Below are 24,491 nucleotides of genomic sequence, written 5' to 3' on the forward strand. Positions count from 1 at the left end.
TGTGGTTTTGAAATTTATTTCAAAATTCAGATTTATTCCAGACTTTGCATTCAGGAAGATTATAAGCCAAAATGAGTAGATCAAATTCCAAGTACTAAATATGAAACCAAATCTTCATCTTCATCCTCTCTATGGATGTAATAAATGACGTGGATGTATTCTACTGCCCTCTCATGGGTAAGATGGAGATATACATAATGGTAGTTCATGCCTTTTTAAATCTGAGAATAGAAAGTTTAATTTGGCAGTTTGTATTATTTTGGTAACAAAGAGGTCAAGGTAAAAGAAAAATCAGGTTGTCTAAGGGACTTAAAAATACTCAGCAAAGAGAACTTCAACTTCAGAAACCAGGGAGAGATTTCATACACCAGGGCTAGTACAAACATGTTGTTGGAATCACACCTATGCTTAGGACCACTTGTACAGAATGTGGAAGCATATAGGAATTTGCTTTTAATTTTTTTTTTCCTTTTGAAATGTCTTTATTTTCTAAGATATTTCACAAAATGTTCCTTTTCACATTTGTACCTACTCATGCTGTAACTTCATGCTGTGAACAGTTTTATACTAGTTGTAGTCTATAAAAGAATGAGATCTTATTCCTTATACCTTTGCTGTCTAGGTATGTACCAGACTGATATTTTAGATGTTTGGTCAGTAATTGTTTATTGAATAAGGTGAATGAAGTTATCAGCCCAACCACTAGATGGCAACACAACTGTGTGTGTATAGAAGTATAGTCTGGTTAATAGGAATTCCACTTGACCTTGAGTAACAGGAATGATTCTAAAAAGTTACACGTGTAACTTTTCTTTTGGTAAATAAAATCATTTAAAATGTACCACTACTGCTGAGTATAACTTAATTGTGAATTACATTCTTAAAACTAAGAATCATTTTGTAAGATAAATTCTCCGTAACAACTCATAATTACAGATTTTCTACATTGGGTTACACCACTTCTGTTTTTGTCTAAGAAAGTCACTCTTCAGCTGTATCCTGTCAAAAGGACTTTTCAGTGGTCTAAATGCCTTTAGCAAGTTCCATTCTGTAAACCAAAAGCCTGCATTCTCCCTATAACTAATCATTTGCTTGTATTTTTGCCTTGCCTTAATAACTATTTTGCCTGAAAGTCATGACTCTAGAGTCAGACAAACCCAGGTTTCCATTGCTACCTCTTCCTAGGTATATCTTTATATAGGTCACTAATCTCAGTTTACTTATCTTCCCCAAAATGGGGACAATAATATCTATAAAGTTGTGCAAAGCATTAAATGAAATAATGTCAATATCTAATGCAATCTTTGGCTTATAATAGGGATTTGATAACTAGTAACCATTGCTATTTATACCTTACAATGAAAATCTCACCCATGTCATTATTTTGTTTGTTTTATTCTCCTGATTTAATCCCTTCAGCAATTAAATTAAGTTCATAACACCAGGTTTCATAGCGATAGGCCATGCGGATTTGGGCCACATTTGTCTTTCGGATATCATTTCCAGCAGGGCCTTCTTCAAGGTAATTGTTGCCCAGAAATCTTGCTTTCTCCTATAAGAAAAAAGGAAACAGAATGATTGTTGTCACTTTTTACCCTGATACGGACAATAATTACATCCTCCACAAGGTTCCTTCCTTATATTAGCTGCAGGCAAGAGGAAAACAATAAACCACTAAGCGCACTCATCCAGTGCCTCAATGTGCATGGTCTGCTGAGAAATAAGTGTATTTTATCTTCCTTGCCCACAGGTCCTGGCCAGAGAGAAAGAATAATTCTTTCTAGACCCTGTCCCTAGTAACCGCACATGATTCCTGAAATAATTTTTCAACAAGTGTTTCTTCAACTAATTTTTCAATATCCAGGTTACCAAATTCCAGACTCAGAAGGATAATCAGTCAAAGGCAGGTCTACCTGATGAGAAATTCCACACTGCAGAACACTGTTTCTTGCCACTTCACACATATCACAGGTACTCAGCTTGAAGACTTGTGCAGCAATGGCATATTCTTCCATTAGGGGCTCCTTGGGTTATTTATTTAAAAGAGGGAAAGAAAAAGGGATGCATTAAAAGAAATAACGCACATCCTGCACAAAAGAATAGTGAAATATCATTGATTCAACTTTAAAATTCTAGACGGTAAATAACAGTTCAGCAAAATATACTTTAATTGCTCAAAATTCCATATGTGTACCTTGGTGAAGTGGAATTGCATTGGGTCATCTGTAGACAGTGAGATCATTAGCCCTTTCTGGAGGAAATCTAAAAAAGGATTTCGGGCGTATTCTAGAAATAAGCTGTTGTTACTTAATGGCGACATAGCGATGGGAATCTGGGCTAAGAAAAACAAGTACTGTAGCACAGGACTCTGAAAAGGAAAAGTGAAAAAAATATTTTAAAATATTGGAAAAGGTATGCAAACTAGAAATGTTAAAACCCCATGATCTACTTCAGGTTTTGGCTTTCAACAAAATTATCACCTATTCTTTAAATCCTGTTGTATAAAAGAATAGTTTTTAAATGTAAATACTATTTAGAATAAATTTATGAGATCAGTTTTCAGAAGCATTGAGTCAAACCAGATTGTTTGATTGTCTAAGTTAATGGTCTATCTTAGGCAAAAGAATTCACCGTGAAACTTTTTTTCTCTACAAGAAAGTTCTGACTCTCACAAGAGGCATTTCGAAACATGCTACAACATGAAATCTGGCAAAAACCAGTTGAAGGTAGGCCAACCTGCCTCGCATCTATCCCTTGTCAGAACTCTAAAGTAAAAGTCGGAAGATCTGCATTAACCCCTCCCTGACACTGACTAGCTAGGTAATCTTGAGCAAGTTCCTTTACTTCTCCAGGCCTCTGTAAAATGAAATGCAGTAAATAATCTCAAAAATATTTTTTGCTCTCCTTTATTTTGATTCCAGTGTTGATAATGACTTATGACAAAATGATAAGGAGGAAAAAAGCTATCCCTCTTGCTCCCACATAAAAGTTCAGGTTGAGAAGAGAGCCTCCAACTCACCTTTTTTTTTTTTTTCAACTCACCTTTTTTAAATTCAGGCCATGAGAGATGTTATCTGCTGTCATGAATGCTGTCATGAGATGAGTGAGAGCTCCAGCTTCCCCACAATGAGGTCGGAACAGAAACGTGTTCATGCCTCGTTCCCTAGGGAGATGGAGCTATTATAGGAATCACAGGTGACTGACCAGAACCTGACAACCATTCTGGGCCTAAAGTGATTTACAGAAAATCTGGTAGGAAAAATTAACACTCTGAAAGGAAGTGGGGCATCCAAAGGATTCAGCAAACCAGACAATTCCAATGCATAATCTTTGCTGTTTTGTCACTCAGTCGTGTCCGACTCTTTACAACCCCATGGACTGTGGCCCACCAGGCTTCTCTGTCCACGGGGGTTTTCCAGGCAAGAATACTGGAGTGGGTTGCCGTTTCTTCCTCCACGGGATCTTCCCAACCCAGAAATTGAACCTGCATCTCCTGCATTGACAGGCAGATTCTTTACCACTGAGCCACCTGGGAAGCCCCAAACCTCTTCCTAAAACACAGAGTTTTTGGGAAAAGAGGCAATATAGGATATGAGGTTATGGAGGAAAGTTAAGATTTGATTACCTGAACAGAAACATCTTGAGTTACCACCAAAAGTTTACCAATATCACCATGTCATTTTTTCTGCTACTCACACTTTAGGGGGGAAAGGTTTCCAGAAACTCCCTTATAATAGTCCTATATTTCTTCCTTGCTCAGATATACCAAGATGGGCAAAAAGTATGCAATTTTATCATAAATTGCACAGTGATAAGTGTAGATTCCTAAACTTCCAAAGAAAAGGAATTGTGAAAGTTACTGAAGACTCCAAAATGTCCATCCCCTCTCCTCAAATAAGTAAGGAAACTGAAGAATAAGTCAAGGGGAAGAAATTTCTTCTCTGGGCCAAGTGGCAGCATCCCTCAACCATCGAGGGTGCCAGTGTATGAGGAAAGAAGTGTGTCAGATAGATTCTCCTTCCAGTTCTCATCTACTTACTTTCTCAGGCTGTTGAGCACCATGATGTTTGCATACATGTAGTAGGTATAGTAAGTGTAAGATGGGTTCTTTTCCATGGTCCAGTCCTGGGGCTTAGGGCTCTTGGAGGAGAACATGTGGCCGCTGTGTTTGGACTCATCATCTACACTGTCGAAGCCTGTAATCTGTCAGGAAAAATGAACAGGCGATGGATTTAGTCTGAAAGCAGAGACCCGGCCCTCAGACAGACTTTTGGCTCCCGGAGGCAAGGACCAAATGTCAGAGATAAGCATCAAGAATTCATCACAGCTAGGTACGCAGGCTGGTTCCTGTGCAGCTTTAGGAAGGCCCACAGGGTCATGCTTACGTGCTTGAGGAAAACACTGAGGTCTGGGTGAGCCTGAGGGTTGATGGTGGCTTCAAACACTGGCATGAAAACATTCTCCAACATCTTTCCAAAGTGTGGAAGGAAGTTCTTAGATCGGAACACATCACTAGAGGCAGGAATGAAGAGAATTTAGGAGGAGAAGATTTTGGGACTGATAGTTCAAAGTAAAGGCCAAAGACAAGCAAAGGGCCAAATGCCTTGTTTAAGAAAAGACCTAGTGTTTCCATCTTAGGTCCACCTGGTACCTTCTTCTTGGTTACCCATAAAGAAGGATGCAGTTTGGGTTTGACATTTGTTGTTGTTTAGTCTCTAAGTTGTGTCTAACTCTTTTGTGACCCCTCAGGACTGTAGCCCACCAGGCTCAGCTGTCCATGGGATTTCCCAGGCAAGAATACTAGAGAGGGTTGCCATTTCCTTCTCCAGGGGACCTTAGTTTTGGCATAGGAGGTATAAATTTCTTGCTGGACCACATGAACCTATACTGTATCTTCTATGAATGCTCTGTGGTAAAAAAAAAAAAAAAAAATTAAATCCTCACAGCTAAGGCCAGGTAGAGAATGAAGAACATGGGAACTATGTCATGAAAGGGTCAATGATTTTTTTGTGTGTGGTATACAAGATGGTGAACATGAAACACTTTATCAAGAACACCTCTGATGTGCTGTAGCCAGAGGCAATCTAACAAACTCTTATACAGCACTCAATATTTGCCACCCACTCTTTTGAGTGGTCAGAAGTATTAGCTAATTTAATCCTCATAACAACACAATAAATTAAATACCCTTATGACCCCATTTTAAAGATGATGAAACTAAGGCACAGAGAGGTCATGAAACTTGCCAAAGGTCACACAGCTAGTAACTGGTAGAGTCATGATTCAAGTATAGCCAAGCCCAGGGCCAGGGCCCATGCTTCTAACCACCACACTTTACTGCCTCTCTGTCTTAATGATATTAGATAGGAAGTTTTACTCCATTCAAAAAGTTACTCTTTTGGGACTTCCCTGGTGGTACAGTGAATGAGAATTCACCTGCCAATGCAGGGGGCACAGGTTTAATCCCTGGCCAGGAAGATTCCACATGCCTTGGGGCAACTAAGTCCATGTGCCACAACTACTGAGCCCACATGCTGCAACTGCTGAAGACCACGTGTTCTAGAACCTGTGCTCTGCCGCAAGAGAAGCCATTCCAATGAGAAGCCCACGCACTGCAACTAGAGAGTAGCCCTTTCTCTCTGCACCTGGAGAAAGCCCACACAGAGCAACGAAGACCCAGAGGAACCAAAAATAAAATAATAAACAACAATTTTTTAAAGTGTTCCTTTGTTTTTTTGGCTAAAGAGAGAGGATAAAGCTCTTACATTGTCACAGGGCACACAGAACACAGAGGCAGATGGCCAGACAATACATCAACACTTAAGTTAGATAGAAAATAAGGGATATGAATATTCCTGAAGGCAATGAGTAATCAGCAGGTGATAATACCATTGATAAATATTCATTGATTATGGACAACTTGAGCACTCGTAGATAAGATAATCAGAAGACAGTAGTTGAAGTTCTGATACAAGAAAGCTACACCCCAGTACAGACATGCTTGGGAAAGAAGGAGCTGGACACAGAGAAGAGGACCAAGAGAAAGAAAACGTATACTAAAGTGTATGTAGTTTTTCTCCTAGCTAAATTTTAATCATTCTTAGTAAGTTATTTTGTGATCTGCATCAAGTGCCCTGTTTAAAAAAACAACCTGGTTAGAAAACTGAACTGAAATGATCTTCCTAACTCCTGTCTGTGATTAAAAGTGCTAAACCTAGAGTGGACAAAACCAGGCACCCTCTGGAGACCCAGCACTGAGTGCTATCAACAAAGCTTGTATCTGTCCAGATGTGCTGCCTGTTCTTTGTTCGTGTGGAGGAGGTGAGGGCAGGTGGGATGAGGCAGGCGTTAGGGTTTCCAGTGAGCGGTTACGTACTAGATCCTGGGGACCTGGATCATCCATGTCATGTTGGGGCAGTAGACGCGGTTTTGGACGAACCAGGTGGAGAGTTTGCTCCACTCCTCAGGACTGCGGCCATAGATGGACAAGCGGGGCTCGGCATGCTGGTACTTGGCCTCCACCAAGTCTGCACCTACCTCCTGCAAAGCCAAGAGAGGAGTCTCTCAGGAGTCTATACCTGTGGGGTCTAGGGAGAGGAACCTTAGGGGTCTAGGGAGAGGAAACTTCTTAGGACCTAGAGGTCCTAAGAAGAACAGAGGTTATGAAAAAGGAAGTCAGAGGAAAACTATCAAGGCTAAGATTTAAGGAGACCGAGAGGTGAGGGGCGTCTAGTTGCAGTGAAAGACTGATGGGACCTGATGGACTCCACAGACAGAAAGCGTCAGACTGCAGATGATGCAATCCCAAGGCACTGCTGCAAACAAACTCAACTTTCATATGACCCTTATCTCCCAAAACACACATCTCCCAACTGCATCTGTCATTCCTGCCTCCTAATGTTCAAGTGTCATGAAGATCAGGGTGGGTTCTGATCCTGACTCTTCCCGAACTTACAACTCCAAAAGTCTAGAAGAACCAGGTCCTTAATCCCAAATCCACACCCTCAGCTTCTCTGTCCTAGGAATCAAGGTCTTCAAATATCATTACAGTGGATGTTTCACAAGAAATGATGCCATTCGTTTGGGTAGTGCCTGACCCAAGTGACAGCACTCTCCCTCCGCCTCCTCTCTCCTTCCCCTTCTTCTCCCCTGCTTCCTTCCCCGCTTCCTTCTTCCTTCCCTCCCTTTCTTCTTCCCCCTCCCTAAGAATCAGGCCAGGTACCGTAGATCTGGCTGGTTCCCCCTCACCTTGATGATAGTGGCAAAATATTCCCCATTAATGTAATTGTCTGTCTTCAGGTAGAGGTCCCGTAGCTCACTTGCTCCTACGGGATTGTATTTGTCATTGAATTTATCAAAACGCTGGAAAGTCTGACGTCCCTGCATCAGGAAACAGAACACAAGTGTATGCTTATGAGAGCTGCGTGGACACAGAGAGTTAGGGAATGACTGCAAGGAACCAGGGCGTGGTATGAGGGGAAGGGCTCGGGCTCCAAGAATGGAATACAGGTTAGCTGACAATGAGAGAACCTTGAAATTGTGCATGGGTTCTTTCTGTCAGCATGGTAAGCCCACATGGTTAAAGCTCTGAGAAGGGAGTGTTTGTAGGAGAAATGCATGTGGGTTCTGAGTATTAGATGAAACTGACATCATCAACTTACAGCATGAACATCCAGAGAATCAACAGTCAGGTCGTAGGGATGCATTTTTAATTTAGCAAAAAGTTCCTTTAGGGTCAGATTTTTCTCCTTGGTGCTATAGACCACTCTGTCAGCATCAATTTGGTAAGATTTCTTAATAAAGCGCAGTAGATGTTTCTGGTTCATACAAGCAGCTGCATGGATATGAGTGTCCACCTGTGTGTACATTCAGGTCAATAAAAACCAACAATCTGTAATGCTTCGTTATGCTGCTCTGTTAGAGGCTACAGTGCCCACAAATCCCGCTGTGCTAAGAGAAAGGAGTAAATGATAGGGGTGTGACCTGACAGTTGGTATAGGTGGTCAAGCAAGAATGAACACATAGCACCTTTTTGTGCCCTTGTAAGAATGTGAACGTTTAGGCTGGATGAAATAATATTGCCTGCTTCTCTTGCATATCTGTAATATCCAATTTACTTCGTACATTTGATCCACACAAAATTCTTGGGGACAATTTTCCACCCCTGAGACACAGCCAGAAGTGAACTAGTTGCCAGAGTTTTCAGCCCCAAGGGGAGAAAGGATTGAAATAATGCATCCATGGTAAAGAGATGACACTTATGAGTTAGGTACTTTTATAAGAACAATTTTTATAAGTGGAAGTTTTGATAGATTAAGCAATTTGCCCAAGCTTATACGGATGACAGAGCCACGATTTGGTCCCAAATCTCTGTTCATATATTTCCTACCCCCACGTCCTTGCAATCATTTAAATGATCAGAGTACATCTTCAAAATGTTTCTAGTTGATTAGTTTTCCTCAAGGTTTGGATCATTTGATATTCACAATCCTCCTGTGAGCTAGATTGAGCAGATATATTTTCCAATTTTACAAATGAGGGAACCAAAACTCACAAATACTTAATCACTTCCCCCAATGTTTTACAGTCAGGAAGTAGAAGGAAAAAGACTAGAATGAATGCCTTCTAAATCCTAGAAGAGTGGCTTTTGAGGTTTTATTTGTTTTTGTTATTTTTGTTGTTGATGACAAGTATAACTTTTATGGCAATAATGTGGTAACCCTGTCTGTGGAAAACAGTAGGAAAGGCATTTGCATCTTTTAGACATAATCTATTTGCTTTCACTAAATTCCACTGAATCTGTAGAAATTTTATATTAATCAGAAAAACAGTATCTTTCTTATCCTGTTCAAGAAATAATTGCATTAATGTTTTTGTCCAGGAATGATCTCTGAGCAGCAAACATGTTTACCTTTCTGCAGTTGTAAAAATCCCGGTGGGGGTTGTTCTTCAGCTCCTTCAACTCATCCATTTCGTTGAGCATCTGATGGACCTGGAACTTGGAGGAAAGAAACTTCAAGCGCCGATGGGTATAGGTCTTACTGTGAAAAATTAAATCACATAATTGTAAAAAATTGCAGACATTTAAGGAACACAATTTCAAAACCATCAGTACCCTTATCACCTTTACCATAAACAATTACGTTTGTTTCCAAATGGAACTGACTTATTCTGCATTAATTTGAAAAGCATTGGGCTCCAAGGACTTAATCTTTTCATCAAGGTTGGACATAAATAACAATGAGGGAAGATTTCGGTTCGAATCCTGGCTTAGCCACCTGTGTGACTTTGGGCAAATTACCTAACTCATCAAAGTCTCAGCTTATAAATTTAGAGTTATAAAAAATATCCACCTCATACAATGATTATTAAGAGTGAAAGAAATAATGCACATGAAGCGTTTAATGCGTGTTTGAACATAGTAAGCTCTTAAATCCTTAGTCTTACCATCAGTAGTAGTAACAGTAGCAGTAGTTTAGGTCTTAACACTTACACAGGTCCTTGGGCAATTAAAGCAAGTAAAAAATTCATATCATCTAAGAAGGTGTCCAGATTTGGGTAAGGAAGTGGCTTGGGCTCATCTTTGCTGGCTGCTTCTTCGTTAGGATAGACATAAACCACACCATCCTTCATTTTGAGCTGATAACCCAGGTTTTCTGGGAGGTTATCTGTTCGGAAAGGGTCTTCTCCCTTCTTCACAGGAGGGGTAAAGACTTTTTCAATAAAATACACAATAATATATCAGCATATAGAATGAATAACCACATAAAAATAGCCAGTTAAATACTATAAGATTTCATTTGTTTGCAATTCTGTACGTCATTAAGTTGTAATTATCCAAAGCTAAGCTAAAGTTCATGTTTACATTATTTTTCAAATGTGACTAATTTAGTAGTATAAAATAAGCCTGACATTTTATCTAGTGCAAAAATGATTTTCAAGTTCTTTAGAATGCTGTTTAATTTGCTATACTACTTACAAATCATTTTAATTATTTAATAAAGTTGTTTACCAAAGTCTTCCTGATAGAGTATTTTATTAACATATGAAATGATTGCATAGAAATAAAAATAGAGTTAAAAAGTAGAATTTGGACTTTTCCTTTATTTAAACTGTCTCTATCAGTCTTTATTTAGAATGGCTATTTTTTAATAGACTTAATTTTTTAGAGTGGTTTTAGGTTCACAGCAAAATTGAGCACCAAGTGCAGAGTCCTCATATACCCCTATCCTCACACGTGCATAGCTTTTTCCACTATCAACATTTTCAGTCAGAATGGTACATTTGTTAGAATCAACAAACCTACACTGACACATTATTATCATCCAAAGTCCAGAGTGCTTACCTTAGGGATCACTCTTGGTAGTGCACATTCTATGAATTTTAACAAATGAATAATAACATGTATCTGCTCTCATAGTATCATGCAAAATAGTCTCCCTGCCCTAAAATCCTTTGTTCTCCATCTAGAGTGGTTTTAATACAAATGGAGATATAAAATAAATTCTAAACGTAATTCTTATTATACTTATATTTTCCACCTTGTAAAGCACATGCAATTTTTGCTAAAGGATTTGAGAAGGGATAATGTGGATGAAAGTCCCCTTCTTTCCACTGCTAACAATTTCAACCTCAGAAAGCTGAGGACAAATTCCACATTGTTATAGCCTTTAGAGCACTCCTTTTACTTTAAATAAATATGTGTCCAAGGCATCAGAAAATCTGCTGTTTGCAAGTGATGACTAAAAGGTCAGAGTAAGAAAAATAATATAGAAAGAAAAAGCTTGCATATTTTCTATACAAAGCTGAGAGATAAGGAACACGAAATAAAATAGTACATTACTGTGTCAAATATCAACTTTCAAATACTTACACTTAAATATACTAGAGATATAAAATATAATTTAGGAGAAACAAAGGTGAGATAAGCAACCTAAATGTCAATATTATAGAAGATGAACAAACCAATCCAGTTATCAAGCTGGACACACGTTTAATATGATTTTAATAATAAAAGGAATTAAGGAGAGGAGGTTCTAGAACTGGAAATCTTTAACAACATAGTTTGATAGTTAAAAAACCTTAAATATTTGCCTCATCTGAAATTTCAATTCTAGAAGCTTAATCCTAAAGATAAAAAGCAACTACACAAAGATGATTTATTAATGATAAAGATGCTTATTGTAACCTTGTTGGAAATAAATTTTTAAAAGTTGGAAATGTAAGAGCTTAAAAATAGGAATTGATTACATAAATTATGATATACTATGGAAATTATTAAATTGTGAAATTATTAAAATTTGATTATGTTTAAATATGTACTTAATACTAGACAGAAAGTAAAAAATGAGACATGTAAATAAAATGCTATGGAAAGTCAATAGCATTATTTTTATCCAGAGGTCAGAGGAAGGCAGGAAATGCTCACGTTTGGGCAGTACCTTGAAGGATGACATTGGATCTGGATATGTGGACACATAGTAAAAAAGTGCAGGGAAGGGCAGTGGGCACAGGGAACAGCATGGGAACAGCACAGGCACAGGAATGTGCTGGACTAAGTGGCTTCCAACCAGAACAAAAAGTTCAAAGGAGTAAAGAAGGTAAGTTTATAAATAGATTGAGTGTGAAAGTCCAAAAATAAATAAGTAATAGACAAATAAAAGATATATACTTTCCTGGCAGTCCAGTTGTTAAGTAAGACTCCACACTTGCAGGGGGCATATGGATTTGATTCCTGACTGGGGAACTAAGATCCCACATGCTGTGCAGCATGGCCAAAAAAAATTTTTTGTTTAATTAAAAAAAAAAAAAAAACAGAAGAAAGCCAGATGTAGTGGTAGGCCTTGAATGCCAGTCTAAAGACTGGACTTAACTTTGTTGGGGGAGGCATTAACGACTTTTGTCAGGAGAAGGATGTGCTCAGATTTGTGTTATAGTAACTGGTACCAAAATGAGGATGAACTGAGAGAGAACAAGATTAGCATTTAACAGAGTAATTAGGAAGCCACTGCAATGATCCAGACAAAGAGAAATATGGGCCTAAACTTAGGCTTGGGGAATGGTGAAAAGAGGAGTTTCTGAGAGATATTATACAGACTGAATCAGATAATTGGGCATTTTGGGGCAGAAGAGAGGATGGAGCTGAAGGTGACTATGATACTTCAAATTGTTTATACTTATAACCTTAAGTTTATAAACCATGAACTTATGGTTTAGACTTAAAACCATGGGAGCATATTTAATCATTAGTAGTTAAACCTACGGAGAAGGCAATGGCACCCCACTCCAGTACTTTTGCCTAGAAAATCCCATGGATGGAGGAGCCCGGTAGGCTGCAGTCCATGGGGTCGCTAGAGTCGGACACAACTGAGTGACTTCACTTTCACTTTTCACTTTTATGCATTGGAGAAGGAAATGGCAACCCACTCCAGTGTTCTTGCCTGGACAATCCCAGGGATGGGGAAGCCTGGTGGGCTACCGTCTATGGGGTCACACAGAGTCGGACACGACTGAAGCGACTTAGCAGCAGCAGCAGCAGTTAAACCTAAGGGCTTTCCTGGTGGCTTGGTGGTGAAGAATCTGCTTGCCAATGCAAGAGACTTGGGTTTGATTCCTGATCCAGGAAGATCTCCTGAAGAAGGAAAGAGCAACTCATTCCAATATTCTTGCCTGGGAAATCCCATGGACAAAAGAGCCTGGTGGGCTACAGTCCATGGGGTCACAGAGTTGGACATGACTGAGCGACTGAACAATAACAAGTTAAACCTCAAACTATATTCCAGAAATTATATAAGAAAATTACTTACCTGGATAGAAGTTCTCTTTTTCTACCCAAGCCTCACCATCAATGTTCCTCAGGTACTTGGAAGGGGTTTTTGGAAACCTCTGAAATGACTTCTGCATATACTTCTCCCGTATACACAATGCCCGATAAAGACCTTTGCAAACCATTTCAAAATCTTCAACTGTAACCTACCAAGAAAATTTCAGAGTAGCACCTATAAAAATTGCAGAAGTGGGTAAAGCTTGTCTTTGGCATCTTCTAGCTCTCCTGGTGAGCTGGCCCTGCTGAGCCACCCCTGCCCACCCAGCTGCTTCTCACTTGACTTGGACCCTGGGTCTCCCTCCAGGAGCAGGTTCAGAAGTTCTTCTAGCTCTTCTATTTCTACCAAGACATATCTGTCCTATGAGTCTTTCCTTGAAGTCCTGTGTTTGTTTTTGGTTTTTGTTAGATATAAGCAATTATCCAACAAATATGATGAAAAGAACCCATTCTAACATGGAAAATACTTCTTCCCGGTGACAAACAAACATTTTAAGTATGCATTTCTGAAGATAGTACCTCAACTGAAAGACAAAGTTGGTCAAACTTGAGAACTCAAACCACTTGCTGGTCAGTGTGGGAAATACTGGGGGAGGAATAAGGTGTCACATGGCCTTCAAACCCTGCCATGCACACACTGCCTTCTGTAGCTAGAGACAGAGCATCATCCTGTAAGAACTCATTCTTTGGGATGGTTTCAAAGAGAATTTAATCTGGAATTACAAATAGAAAGATTCTAGAGTAAAAATTTCTTAGAACTGCAGCAAATTTCCTAAACTGGTCTATTTCTCTTGCCCCATACCTGACTCCCAGCCAGGCCTGGCATGCCCAAGAAGTTGTAATTTGAAATCATTACATGCTCATCATGAGAGCCTGACGACTTTCTGGGACCAACCCCAACATAAGGTTGCCCCTGATGGTTTGAGGTCCAGCTATTGATCCTAAACAGGTGAATTCTTTTTAAAGACCTGCTGACCTTAGCCAAGAGATTCTGACAGGGGTACTAGGTCTAAGGGATCTGCTTCCAAGGGCATGTTTGTTTCTTTGCCATCTAACAGGCTACCTATCAGCTCCTTGAGGACAAGAGCTGGCTCTTATTCACCTTCGCATCCTCAGCACTTAGCACACAGTGCCTGGCACAAAGGAGGTGTGCAATAAGGACTGATAACATTGAATTGTTGTTTATCTGGGATGAGAGGCCTTGGGAACCCTAATTCCCCCCTTTACCTCTCTGTTCAGTTATGAAGGTGAAGACTATGGTCAGGTACAGACCATGACCAGGTGAAGTGCAGCTCAACAGCTTAGCCACCTTCAGCCAACAGGTGTAGCCACATACTTGGTTCTTTAAAAACTCTAGGCCGAGGTTTCAGGTGCCTTCCAGCTTTTATAGGAGAAGAAGCTACTCCCCACCTTCTGTGAACCTTGTCCTTTTTCTCATCTTCTTTCTTTTCATTCCTGTTTTCATTTCCACCAAGCACATAGGGATCAAGTTTGTCTCTTAATATTGGTGGTTTTATGGAACTTTGGACTCTTCCAAATTGCTATTAAACATTTCATTTCAATTATCTAGCATCTAAAATTTCTGCCACTTGTAGAGCACACATGTTACCACACAGAAAACAAATAAAAACAGTGTCCATTTCATTGCTCTGTCACTTTTTTGGTTTAGTTTTAATTGGAGAATAACTGTTCTACAATATTGTGTTGGTTTCTGCCATGAACATGAATCAGCCATAGGTATATATATATCTCCTCCCTCTTAAACTCCCCTCCCACCCCACCCCACCCCTTTAGGTTGTCTCAGATTGCTCTGTCACTTTTAAATATCTTGGGACTGACATTAAGTGGATCCGTTACATGATAAGAGGGCTTAGGACTGGTCATTAAAACTATATTTGGAGCATAGACTGATGGCTAAACAGAAGTTTCACCAATATGATGCTGATTCTGCAAGCTCATGTGGCAAAGATTTATTAATTGAACAACTGTTCTGGACAGGACAGGCAGATCAAGTTGTTTGTAACATGAGTTTACTATCTCTGTGGCATACTAGTATCTGTTCCAAGTAGTAATCTACTGTGTAAGCATCTGCAATGAAATTGGAGAGGACAGTTGGTCGAAGAACAATAACCCCATGAGAATGTTCTAACCCCTCTCTCATCTTCTTTTCTCAGTCTCTCCACGCTTCTTTCCTCTTCTCCCTCTCTTTCTCCTGAGCTGTTTTCTTTGATTGGTTTATGCTACCTGCAGCCCTTCTATCCATCCTAGGTCTGCTCTGGGTACATGTTTCCACCAAGAGCCTCCATGCCTTCCTGAGGCTCCCTGTCTTGCTTTATGATACCTCAGTGAGACTAGATCAGTAGCTACTCTCTTTGGTTCTTTTGCCAAAATTTGTCCACTGTTTTCTGTAACACATGTTCTGTAACACACAATATGCAGCCACATTCTACTGCATATTCTCATGGGCAAGCAAATGAGATAAAGAGAAATTATGTGAGATGATCAAAGCAAAATAGAAATATGTCATAGCATGTTGTAAACAACAAGATCCTACTGTATAACATAGGGAACTATATTCAATAACCTGTGATAAACCATAATGGAAAAATATATATTCGTAAGTATATTCATATATATATATATGAATCACTTTGCTATACAGCAGCAATTAACACAACATTGTGAATCAGCAATACTTCAATAAAATTTTCTGGACTTCCCTGATGGCACAGTGGATAAGAATCCACTTGCCAATGCAGGGGACACGGGTTCAATCCCTGATATGGGAAGATTCTACACGCCGCAGAGCATCTAAGCCAAAGAACTGCAACGACTGAGCCCGTGTGCTGCACCTATTGAAGCCCTAGTGCCTAGAGACTGTGCTCCGCAACAAGAGAAGCTACAGGGATAAGCCTGCTCACAGCTACGAAGAGTAGCTCCTGCTTGCTACAACTAGAGAAAAGCTGTGCAAAGCAATGAAGACCCAGCACATCCAAAAATAAGTAAAATAAAATATTTCCCGAATTCATAGCATATTGCTATTGAAATGAGATAATGAAGTATAACAAAGGGCAAGTGAGCTGACACCTTCAAAAGGGAGGGGAGGAAGAAAAGAAGCTGAGACAATCAAGCTGAGTATCTCCCAGCAGCTACATCTGGGAGGCAAAAAGCAACTCACCCCAGAGGCATAATCGCCAGTGATCTGCACTCTCTGAAAATCAGGCACAGTCTGGTAGGTGGGAGACGAAGAAATGTACTCATCGATGAGGGACAGTTTGGTGGACGATGTTTCAGTTTGTGGAACGGACAAACTAATAGTCTTCCGTCCGAAGAAGCGCCTTTTCCTGAGTTTGAAATTGAAAAATAAAAACATTTCACTTTATCTTCATTGGGAGTTTCATAGTGATAAATTTGATGTTTTATTATTTTGAAACAATTTTGAGGACGAACAGTGAAAATTCAATGTAGGGTGGGAGTCAGGAACAGGATCTAACCAAATGGAAGGGGGTGTCACCTAAGTCTTCCTCTTTTCCTGAATACCTGGGAATAGTGGGCCTTAGGGGATATACCAGAAGACTCCCAGCAAGACACTGTTCTGCACAGTGCAGAACAGCCAGTCTGGGTGTTGCCCACTCCCAGCAGAACAGCCAGTCTGGGTGTTGCATAAGCACAGGCCGTGTCACTTAGTACCTGTGCCATTTTGTGCATGTCCCTTAAATTCTGTGAACTTGTCTATCTAAAAAAATGGTGTATTAATGTCTACTATATAAGAATTCTGTGAGATTTAATGTCTAGAAAATGCTTAGCATAATACCTGGAACTTATAAGTTGCTTAATTAATGTTACTTCCTCAAATCAACATGTCTGCATTAAGTTTCTACTTTGATACATACTCTGTGTTAGGTCCTACAGGGGATACTAAAGGAGGTGGATTACTGTTCTTTCCTCGAGAGTGACAATGAAAGTCGCCCAGTCGTGTCCGACTCTTTGCAACCCCATGGACTATACAGTCCATGGAATTCTCCAGGCCAGAATACTGGCGTGGGTAGCCTTTCCCTTCTCCAGGGGATCTTCCCAACCCAGGGATAGAACCCAGGTCTCCTGCATTGCAGGTGGATTCTTTACCAGCTGAGCCACCAGGGAAGCCTGTTCTTTCCTTAAAGACACACAATGAAGGGAAGGACAGCAGAACAATCTTTCCCAGTGAAGCTGGCTGGGAGCGGGGAGTGGGGTAGTGAGGGGAGTACTATGAGGAGGGAGTTCCAAGTAAGTGGTCAGTAATAGGTTTGAAGACTAAACTGCGGCACACAGCAACAGGTAGTGAGTACTAGAGCGATTCAAATAAGGGAAAATAGAGTTTGCGGAGAGGGATCTGTTCAGGGAAGGCAGTAACTATGAGTCGCAAGCATAGGATGGGTAGGACATGAGGGCGAAAATAGAGGGCTGTATCCCTGAGGCCTGGAGGAGGTTAGACTGGCCGGAGGGAAGGATTCCTGTCAGGAAGCACAGCAGTAAGGTCGACTAAGAACAGAGTCTGAAGATGAGGCTCTTGAGTTCCAGTTTCTACACTGATAGTGTGGAAATTGAATGTGTGGACAGCACCCATCACCCACTTTGCTTTGGAATAACCACAATAATCACATGGTAGATCATTTCCTCTTGCTTGGGTGGATGTGTGTGTGATCAGTTGTATCCAACTCTTTGCGGCCCCATGGACTGTAGACCACCAAGCTCCTCTGTCCATGAAATTTTCCAGGCAAGAATACTGGGGTGGGTTGCCATTTCCTCCTCCAGGGGATCTTCCCAACTCAGGCATCAAACCCAGGTCTCTTATGTCTCCTGTATTCGCAGGCAGATTCTTTACTACTGAGCCACCTGGATAGGGCTTGGGTGGATAGGGAGGCTTCAACTAAAGGCAGATGAGGATGAAGGTAGGAAGGCCATTGTTTTCTTCTTTTTTAGTCTTTGTCACTTTGCCCTAGGGTATAGTGTGTGTGTGTATGTGTGTGTGTCTGGGTGGACGGGGGGGATTTTTAGTTCTGGCAGAGTTTTCCTCCAAGTTGAATCTTCGTTCAGAGTGAACCATTGGTCCTGACACTTCCCCTTCCTCGTGTCCCAATGTGCGAAGCATTCCCCTTACACCACTTACCTCCTGGTTTCTGTAGGGGTGGACTGAGCCTCCAGGTGGAACATGTGAGCAAACATCTCATGTTGAGAAATTGGACAGATATCATCCACATCAAAGGGGGAAATCTCGTGACGGCCTCCCTCATCTTTGACTTCAGAGGCAAACACTTTTTCAGCAAAGCTACGCGTTGCATCATCAATAGCTAGAAGAAGTTTTCATGTGTTAGTCTTCAAGCACTTTCTCAGAACTCATCTAACAGTTTCTGCTACATGTAAGGCACATGTAAGGACTGCCCTGGAGACATGTCTGCCCTGCTGTCTGACAAGTGTGCCAGAAACTTCATGGAGCTTAATGCCTATTTTCTCTTTAGTGGGTTTCTGTGTGGGTAGCTAGGAAATTCATTCTCAGAATCACAAGTCAAATTCTTACAGCACACTTTGAAAGTATTAGTCGTTCAGTCATGTCTGACTCTTTGTGACTCCATGGACTATACCCTGCCAGGCTCCTCTGTCCATGGGATTTCCCAGGCAAGAATACTGGAGTGGGTTGCCATTTCCTACTTCAGGGGATCTTCCTGACCCAGGGATTGAATCTGGATCTCCTGCATTGCAGGCAGATTCTTTACTGTCTGAGCCACCAGGGAAGCCCACAGCACACTTTAGGAGAATCTTAAAGATGGAATTGCAGCCATGAAATTAAAAGATGCTTACTCCTTGGAAGGAAAGTTATGACCAACCTAGATAGCATATTCAAAAGCAGAGAAATTACTTTGCCAACAAAGGTCCGTCTAGTCAAGGCTATGGTTTTTCCAGTGGTCATGTATGGATGTGAGAGTTGGACTGTGAAGGCTGAGCGCTGAAGAATTGATGCTTTTGAACTGTGGTGTTGGAGAAGACTCTTGAGAGTCCCTTGGACTGCAAGGAGATCCAACAAGTCCATTCTAAAGGAGATCAGCCCTGGGATTTCTTTGGAAGGAATGATGCTAAAGCTGAAACTCCAGTACTTTGGCAACCTCATGAGAAGAGTTGACTCATTGGAAAAGACTCTGATGCTGGGAGGGATAGAGGGCAGGAGAAGAAGGGGACGACAGAGGATGAGAGGGCTGGATGGCATCACCAACTCGATGCACATGAGTTTGAGTGAACTCTGGGAGTTGGTGATGGACAGGGAGGCCTGGCGTGCTGCAGTTCATGGGGTCGCAAAGAGTCGGACATGACTGAGTGGCTGAACTGAACTGAAAGATGGGATTGGGCTCTTATATGATTAGCACCTAAGATCACCTGTTTCTGGTGGGACTAAGTTTGATTTCATAGTAACCTTGCAGCATAGTCCTTCTCATTAGGTTAGTAGAGTTTTTCTGATGGTTTTAAAGATGTGGAGGGATTTCCTTGGTGGTCCAGTGGCTAAGACTCTGGGCTCCCAATGCAGGGGGCACAGGTTTGATCCCTCATCGAGCCACTAAGATTTGCATGCTGCAGGGCATGGACAAATAAACAAGTAAAATGAAGATGTGGTAGGGTTGTTGATCTTTGGTGTTTTCTTACTAAAGAGAGCCAGTGATATCAGTAGTTTTGATAAATAAATGTGTACTTTAGAGCCTTTTTTCCTCCTAAGACAGAAATTGTGTTGCTGTCACATATCACAACCTCATTTTTTTCAAATCCTCACATCTTGGTGATGTCAGGGGAGGGAGTCACTAAAATTTACTGCCCAGTGTTGGGAATCCCATTTCTTGTGGACATGTAGCTTCCATAATAAATGATCTTCGGAATGCCAATTTTACTTTTACATGTTGTAATTACAATGGGTGGAAGAATGATCTTTAGCTTGGCAATGAATAACCCCAAGACTTTTAGGAGAAAAGAGAACCAGTTTTATTGAATAGGGTGGTGATGGCCATCAAGTATCTGCTTTTCTGTTAAGCTCCATTCTATTTTCCAGATACCCAATTGTTTCCATCTGAGTAGTCATTACCTCTGATATTGGGGTGGCCCAATAAGGTCTCAGGGAAAACCTTAACGAACTTTCTAGTCAACCCAATACTTGTAAAAATCTCTTGGTATTTCCAGAAAAGAGCAGGGAGCAAATAATGAGAATGGCATATAGTTAAATATTTGGGGCAATAGTAGCAGACAAAAACATTCTTTATGTAATAACAAAGCAAACTGCAGACATAAAGATAGATCCCCCCACTCTTGCCCCATTGACATCTATACAAGTCTCCAAAATGACACATTTTCAATGATAACTTAGGTAAGTGTAATGTATTCAAGTACTGTTCTGTACTTACCAATTACTACACCTTCTTCTGCTTCAGTTTCCTTATCTATAAAGTGGCAATACTATTACCTACAAACCTTACAAGGCTCTTGTGACATCAGGTGAGATAATGTCTATGAATTTGCTTTTTTAAAGCATTTTTTAAAGGAAAATAAAACATCAGATTAAACTGAATTATATGATTTGGTAGCATTGATCAGACAGATATTTAGTATTTCGAATTAGCTTTGGGTTATTAAGAAAGTGATAAATGGTATGGCTTAGTATAGGCTGAAGCATACACTGGAAATGATAGTGATTGACTCATAACTTCACCAACTCTTGACAGTCAGGTCAGCCAGTTTTCAAACCTGGCTCGTCACAGCAGGGTAACGGAGAAGCCCACTATGTTGGCTGAACTTCATGCATCTATTTGTCTCATTAAACTCAAGCACTTCCTGAAACTAAAAAGCATCATTGGATGCTATGCCTACTGTTTTGGCAAGCGCCATGATCCACAAAGGAACAAACAAAACACTAAGTAGACGCATTTGATGGCCTGAGAATGCCTCCCCATCCCACAGCCAACTGTTCCCCAGAAATAGTATCATTCCTCCCGCAGCGTCACAGGCAAGCACATGCACCTCAAGGATGAATGACAAGCAGAAGTCAGAAGAGACTTCTTCATGCACCATGGAGAGCAAATGGAAATAGGCCAGTTGGCTATGATGATGATGAGGAGGAGGATGAAGATGAGTGTGCAACTGATTTGTCATGATGGGTCAGTGGCAGAGCTGTTGGAGGCCTCAGGAAGTACAGTATGGCAACAGAGCCCCAAGGACCAAATCCTACTTGCTCGAGACTTGGCTCTTCCAAAACAAGCATCCATTATTTGGGACCGCACACGTCTATTAGTTTCATGTCTTTAAACACTGGTTTTTACTAAGGTTGTATCTCCCTAAGTCACTATAGACAGTCGAAAAGTAGAAACTCTACTCTCAACAAGTAGCTTACATTAACACCAAAAATTATACGGTTGATATTTCCTTCCACTAAATCAACCAATTGTTTTACCTTCATGTAACACAGCTGAAATCTGATTCCTAATTCAAGAGCTCTGCCCTCCAAAAATACTTTAGGGAGTGGTGGTGATTAGAGAAAGAAAAAGGTGAAACTGATATTTCAAAAGGTGAGTAGATAAGATTGGGTGACAACCTAATTTATGGGCTCCCTTGGGTTTGTATAGATAATCGTGGAGTTCTTTGTTGAGCATGTTTGAGATAATGGAACATCTGAGTGGCAATGTCTTGAGGTTAGGACATCCACATTTAGATAGAGTATAGATGAGAGGAGCGAAACAAGAAGAGTGGTGAAGCAGAAGGGACCCTAGGCTACAAGTGGGGAAAGTGTCTGTGACAGCTGGGTGGCCTTGGGCAAATCATACCATCACTAGGAACCTCAATGCTCATCATCATAAAAGAGGAATGTTAATAATAATAATGTTAACTTCAGAGACTTATTTAATAAAGATTAAACAAGAAACTACATAGTACTATCCAGAAGTCGAGGATTATTATTATTAACATGGGAAGTGCAAGACTCTTGAGAAAAGGAATATCATGCTTGCTTTTTCACCCAACAGGTCCAGAAAAACATGCTTATTTCTCAGCAGTGCTTTATTAATATGTAGGAAAGATGGGTCCTAGGCCTCTCATCTGCCACATCACATCTCAGAGGAACTCAGAGGCATCATGAGTACTATTAGTCAGTCAAAGGACAAGTCTGATTTGAGATGGAAGGTAGCATACATAAAAAGTTACAATTTTATTTTAAAAATGGGATTTTATGTTATCTAATCACAAAAATTCACCATGAGAGGGTTTACTCAGGCAGGACTCAGTAAATCCCCTTAGCTAATGTCTAAGTGTCTTTTTCAAAAATGTAGGTTTTTTTTTTTTTGAGTCAGGAAAATCCATGAGTTCATTTGCTACGCTTTGGAAGATCTATGGTCATTATAAATCTTTGTTGGCTTTCAATGATATCATTATTAAACACTGCTGAAAAATATCCATATTTCTGAATTAAAGAATAGTATCCTTAAAATATTGATACTTTGGCAAATGGCAGGGAAAATAGCCCCAATACTCACGTTTTCCTTCAGCTGTATGAAGTAAAATAGAACAAGATAAAATATGTGAACAACTTTCAGAAATCATGGCTGCTAATCAGTGCTTTGGAATAGAAATAGGTAGGTTGGTACAAGGAAGGGGGGTGGTGGGATGTGTTATTAGAGCTCATTCTTCCGTTTTCCTACAACTTGCTGCCATTAGAAAACCCTGGGGATGTAGTCATCATATACTTCTTCATTTTCTTTTCCTAACTTCTCTCTTTAAATTTATAATTTTAAAGAAGTCCTCTTTGTAAAATGTGATTTAAAAACATGATCAAGAGGGATGGAAAATCTTATACAATGCTGGTAGCAAGTAAATGAAAATAGATAATTTGGTAAACAATTAAGTAACACCTACCAAGCAGCTATTTCTGAGAATCTATTCTACTGAAATAATCCTTAGTGTGGAAAAAACTTAGGTACAAATATTATTGTCAGAGCATATTTATACTTAAAAAATCATAAAGAACCTAGGGATTGGTTAAGAAAATTGGAAATATTATAGAACCATTTAAAATGATGTTTAGACTTCCATGATAAATGATTAAGTTTATCATGTGAAGCCAAAAGGACAGGATACAAAGTCACATGTATAATATAATCTCAACTGTGAGTGTGCTTTTTAATTCTTTACACTTGCAAAGAATATAGTTTGAAAGAAAAACACTAACATGTTAAAAGTGTTATCTTTAGATGATGGGGATTGTGGGTTTTTAAAAAATTACTCCTTTTCTAGATTTCCCAATTTCTCTAAATGAGTGTTTATCACTTTTATTTTTCAGTGAAATTTCTTTTATTTCACATGAATCGTGTATTACTTTTATAATGAAAAAGACTTTTATTATTATTTTGAAAATTATTCTGTGTGTAAACCTGGATTGTGAACCATCAGAATATACAGATTGGGTTAAAACTGCTGTTATTCTCATGATTTTCAGCTAATACTATTGCTAAAGACATTATTTATGACCCTTCTCAGAAGTGTGGCAGCACAGGTTTTGTTTAGACTAACAGAGTAGATAATAAATATCTTACATAGTTTTCTACCAGGATCATTAAGGATGCTACTGCATGATACAGTTTTAGAAGATTACCTCCCTCCTAAAACTAAAAACCAGAAACCCTTTGAAAACCCCGCCTTGTCTATTCCTGAAGTGTATTAATTAAAAATACTATGAACCCCAAATAAAGGAGTCCCAGACCTGAAATGATAGTTAAAGGAACGATTGCATATCAAAAGAATTGAACTCTCCAAACACTTTTGCACACCTACCTGGAAGTTTCAACAGAGGCATTGTGCTGGGATCCTGTATTCTAGCACAGTGGAAAGGAAGAGACGCGACACTGGAGGGATGACTGACGGACACTGTAAAACACGCTGACATTCATTTTATTATTTTGCTTTGCCCCTGTAATTTGACCCTTCTCTTCTAAAAGGAGACAGATGAGCTGTAGACCTATTTATAACTTTAGGCATTGACAGTGAATAACAGGTGACGCCTTCAGTGTTTACCCTGGGATTTTAGACAAGATATCTGTGGTAGGCCAAGAATTGCATTTCAATACTCTCTAAATCTTCCTGCGGATTGGATTCTCTTAATGCATAGTGTTCTTCTCTGACTGGACCACTGATGACTATTTTCCACCCTAGCAGAACACAACGAAGTCTTGCAGGCTCTGGAAAGTCAAGGTTCTCAGGATTTCAGTCCTGAGAACAGCCATCTGTGGTTGGTGAATATGCTGATACATTCATCAAGTCTCAACACACACACACACACACACACACACACACACACACACTTTTGTAAGACATATCCCTGACTTAGCAGAAATTCACCTGACAGAATTTACTTAATAAGTGGTAAATGTACTTCAGATCTTTTTTTAAAAGTACTTGCTTATTTTTGGTTGCACTGGGTCTTCACTGCTGCGCACAGACTTTCTTTAGTTGCTGGAGCAGGGGTCACTCTTCATCACGGAGTACAGATCTCTCGCTGTGGTGGCTTCTCTTGTTGTGGAGCACCAGCTCTAGGTGCACAGGCTTCCGTAGCTGCAGCTCGTGGGCCCTAGAGCTCAGGCTCAGTAGTTGTGGAGCACAGGCTTTAGTTGCT

At 40.1% G+C, this 24,491-nt stretch overlaps 1 protein-coding gene across 2 annotated transcripts; it reads right to left on the reverse strand.

Moving 5' to 3' along the window:
- Positions 1-23,748, reverse strand: AMPD1 (adenosine monophosphate deaminase 1). Of its 2 annotated transcripts, XM_086391998.1 has the most exons (16): positions 23,654-23,748; positions 22,360-22,371; positions 17,973-18,153; positions 16,002-16,167; positions 12,807-12,972; positions 9,494-9,713; positions 8,912-9,041; positions 7,662-7,856; positions 7,249-7,380; positions 6,377-6,540; positions 4,386-4,512; positions 4,040-4,203; positions 3,043-3,163; positions 2,195-2,368; positions 1,914-2,024; positions 1-1,552 (listed from the first exon to the last, which is right to left on the reverse strand). In XM_086391998.1, the coding sequence occupies exons 1-16, from the start codon at positions 23,673-23,675 to the stop codon at positions 1,394-1,396; spliced, it is 2,244 nt and encodes a 747-aa protein (XP_086248124.1). In that variant the 5' UTR covers positions 23,676-23,748; the 3' UTR covers positions 1-1,393. The 2 variants fall into 2 exon arrangements, with proteins under 2 accessions (XP_086248124.1, XP_086248125.1); XM_086391999.1 differs by lacking the exon at positions 22,360-22,371.
- Positions 23,749-24,491: the final 743 nt, after the last annotated feature.

This window comes from Bos grunniens, chromosome 3 (assembly GCF_055505025.1).
Source record: "Bos grunniens cultivar Pamir isolate PY7600 chromosome 3, Bosgru_T2T1.0, whole genome shotgun sequence".
In the NCBI taxonomy this organism is placed as follows: Eukaryota; Metazoa; Chordata; class Mammalia; order Artiodactyla; family Bovidae; genus Bos; species Bos grunniens.